General features: G+C 50.5%; 1 protein-coding gene across 1 annotated transcript in view; it reads right to left on the reverse strand.

Moving 5' to 3' along the window:
* Window positions 1-339, reverse strand: part of BTBD10 (BTB (POZ) domain containing 10) — a 36,536-nt gene extending 36,197 nt beyond the window's left edge. Inside the window, exon 1 of the mRNA XM_015412759.1 lies at window positions 53-339. Coding sequence (XP_015268245.1) covers window positions 53-207 — 155 coding nt within the window. The 5' untranslated portion in view covers window positions 208-339. The remainder of the gene's footprint in view (window positions 1-52) is intronic.
* Window positions 340-3,992: the final 3,653 nt, after the last annotated feature.

A 3,992-nucleotide genomic window follows, 5' to 3' on the forward strand; every position in this document is an offset into this window, starting at 1 on the left:
GGGGGGGAGAGGGAGAAGAAGGAAGCAGGGGAGGGGAGGGGACTCCACTTACTGGGCTAGAGAGGATGCCGGTTTGACGGCCAAGACGGCCCAGCCGGTCTGCGCCAGGTGGAAGCCAGACAGTGGCTTGTCCGGCGGCAACGACCTCTTCCGTCTTGCTCCCGCCGCGTTCAAAGCCAGACTAGGGTGCCGCGGCTCCAGCGGCATCCTCACGCTTGACCTCTTCCTTCTGTCCAGCCGGCGGCGCTTCTCCCCGGCGGCCCCTACTCCGGTGCCGATGAATAGGAGCCCATAAGAGCCTTGGTCATCAAACGGAGCGGGAGCGGCGAACCTGTTGCGTTTTATCCCCCCCCCAAAAATATATGGTGTCTAAGCCTTTGTCGGGCGCCGGAGAATCCTTTGTCTATTCACGTGAGAGGCTCAGGTTCGGGTGACGAGTCGCCTCTGTGGGCAGGTCCCTGATGTCTCATTCACGGGAAAGGGTAAAAGTGGATCCTCATGAATTCCTATGATTTTTACACTGACACGAAATAAAACCACCATCATATTGTAGGCCATGTGTTATATAGGGGGGGGCACCACAAAAATCACGCTCCCACAGATTCGTGGCACCACAACAGCACAAAAACATGATTCCAAAGAAGAAGAAGAGATTGGATTTATACCCCGCCCTTCACTTTGGAGTCTCAGAGCGGCTTACAAACTCCTTCCCCTTCCCCTCCCCACAACAGACACCCTGTGAGGTGGGTGGGGCTGAGAGAACTCTGACACAAACTGCTCTTTTTCAAGGACAGCTGTGCCAGAGCTTGTGACTGACCCAAGGTCACATCAGCAGGTGTAGGTGGAGGAGTGGGGACTCAAACCCGGTTCTCCCAGATTAGAGTCCGCACACTTAATTACCATCACACGTGAGAGGTGGAATTTGTCCCTAGGACTCCAAGGCCACCACCCTGGGGCTCAGAGAGGCGGGAAACATTTTGCGCCCCTCCCCCCGCCACTGCCATTAGCGCTGCTGCGGGCAGCCATAGCTTTTTAAAGAGCCCCTAACAAGACCTGGGGGAGCCAGAATGACCTCTCGGGTGTGATCGAATTTGCCCCTAGGACTCCAAGGCCACCACCCCGGGGCTCAGAGAGGCGGGGAACATTTCGCGCCCCTCCCCCCTGCCATTGCCGCTGCCATTAGCGCTGCCGCCACCTCGGGCAGCCATAACTTTTTTAAGAGCCCCTAACAAGACCTGGGGGAGCCAGAATGACCACTCGCATGTGATGGCCGAGCGGCAACTCCACTCAGCCATCACACGCGGGAGGTGAAATTTGTCCCTAGGACTCCAAGGCCACCACCCCGGGGCTCAGAGAGGCGGGGGAACATTTCACGCGCACCCCGCCATTGCCGCTGCCATTAGCGCTGCCGCCACCTCGGGCAGCCATAACTTTTTTAAGAGCCCCTAACAAGACCTGGGGAAGCCAGAATGACCTCTCGCATGTGATGGCCAACACGCGAGAAGTGGAATTTGCCCCAACGACTCCAAGGCCACCACCCCGGGGCTCAGAGAGGCGGGGGAACATTTCACGCGCACCCCGCCATTGCCGCTGCCATTAGCGCTGCTGCCACAGCGGGCAGCCATAACTTTTTAAAGAGCCCCTAACAAGACCTGGGGGAGCCAGAATGACCTCTCGCGTGTGATGGCCGAGCAGCAACGAGAGGTGGAATTTGCCCCTAGGTCTCCAAGGCCACCACCCCGGGGCTCAGAGAGGCGGGGGGACATTTCGCGCCCCCCCCAGTACCGCTTCAGAACCATGTTCTGGCTTTATGGTGTTGCCAGGAAGCCATGGATCCATGTCTTTTGTGGTGCAACCTGTACCCATGGACATGTGATAGGATTTGTTGGTGTGTTCATTGTGACCCAACGCAAAAGCCTTGAGGATCCATGGGGATCCGTGCTTCAGAACGATTTTTGTGCAGCATGTTGCCAGGAAGCCGTGGATCCATGAATTCTTTGGAGCAAGTAGTGGCTATGGACATGATATGGGATTTAATGGTATGTTTGAGTGTTCCAACACAAAACCCTCAAGAATTGATGAGGATCCATGCTCCAGAACCATGTTTTGTCTTCACGGTGTTGCCACAAGCCATGGATCCATGACTTTTGTGGTGCAAGCTGTGCTCATGGACATGATATGTGATTTGATGGTGAGTACATGGTGACCCAACACAGAAACACTGAAGATCCATGAGGATCCGTGCTTCGGAACCATGTTTTTGCAGCATGGTGTTGCCATGATGCCCAGGAACCCCCCTTAATACTGTTGTGTAAGTAGTGGCCATGGCCATGGTATGGGATTTAATGGTATGTTTGGGGTGTCCCAACACAAAATCCCAAAGCATTCATGAGGATCCATGCTCCAGAACCATGTTTTGGCTTCATGGTGTCACCATCTGTGATTTTTGTGATCCAAGCTGTGGCCGTGGACATGTTATGTGATTTGATGGTGTGTTTTGGGTGACCCAATTGAAAAACCCTGAGGATCCATGAGGATCGGTGCTTTGGAACCATGTTTTTGCAGTTTTGTGGAGCCACGAATTCATGGGGGCATGATTTTTGGAGTGCTGCCTATAGTCTAAGACATGGTCTACAGTATGATGTAGGTTTTATTTCATTCCAGCGTAGAAATCATATGAATTCATGAGGATCCGTCCTTTGGAATCATGTTTTTGTGCTGCTGTGGTGCCACGAATCTGGGTGTGTGATTTTTGTGGTGCCCCTTGTAGACTAACACATGGCCTACAATATGATGGTGGTTTTATTTCGTTTCAGTGTAAAAATCATATGAATTCATGAGGATCCATTTAGATCCGACTTTTACCCAGACCCCTCATTCACAAGTCGCACGGGGCACGCCCTGATGGTCGGCATCAATTCATTCAGCATTACCATGACTGTCTGTGGTTCAGTGCACTGATTTGTTTGCTCCCCCCACCCCCAACTGTCTTGAGTTACAATCCGATCCTTTGCATGGTTCCCTGAAAACCACCACGAATTTCAATACTATTGGATTTCAGATGTAAAAGAATTTCCAGCCTCTTCGGGCTGATAACGACAGATATGATCGAAATTCTATTAAAAAGCTCCATGCAGAGAGCACAAAATACTGAGATATGTAGCAGAATGAGAGATGGAAAGTCTGCCAATCAAACTGAATCAAAGGTTACAGGAGTAATTGGGATACTTTATGAACAAAGCCCAGGACCTACTAAACCGCCAAACGTACTCCAGTTTAAATAAAGGGCTGTGCCTTTTCCAACTCTAGAACTGAGTGCATTTGTTCTAGTTTAGAAGAAAAACACCACAGAGGAATGTTGGGTTCACAGGAAAAGAGGGTAGTCCCTTATCGCTTCATTGATTTCTCCACACTGATGGCTGGTTTCAGCCAGGTCAAGCTAGCTGCACCTTAACCTATTTACAAACTCTAACAACTCCCTCTGGTGGCTTGACTGTTAACTTTTGTGATTCTCGTGCTTTGCTTAAAATGTGACAGGAACAATTCAGATTATTCCAAATCTCTCATTTTGTGTTCCACATTAAGTCAAACCGTCACATTCATCATAAAAGCAAATCACTTACGGCTAGGTAAAGAAGTGAAGGAAGGCAGTGCAGATATTGGTGATATAAGTATGCTCCATCTGCACAGATGGTCAGAATAAAATTGTGATAGAATAATATTTTTTTCTTGCCTCCTTTCAGTAATATCCAGGGAAATGGGGAAGGGCCATGGTTCAGTCTTATGGCACCTGCTTGGCACTCAACAGGTCCCAATCACCAGCCTCTCCAGCTGAAAGGACAACAGGTAGCTGATGTGAAAGACGTCTACTTGAGACACTGGAAAACTGCTGCCAGTCAAGAGTAGACAGTTCTGACCTTGATGGACCAATGGTCTGGTTCAGGATATGGCTTGTTCGTGTGTTCATGTGACATTCAGTACAGGTCACCAAT

This window comes from Gekko japonicus, unplaced genomic scaffold (assembly GCF_001447785.1).
Source record: "Gekko japonicus isolate JY-2015 unplaced genomic scaffold, Gekko_japonicus_V1.1 scaffold821, whole genome shotgun sequence".
Lineage (NCBI taxonomy): Eukaryota > Metazoa > Chordata > Lepidosauria > Squamata > Gekkonidae > Gekko > Gekko japonicus.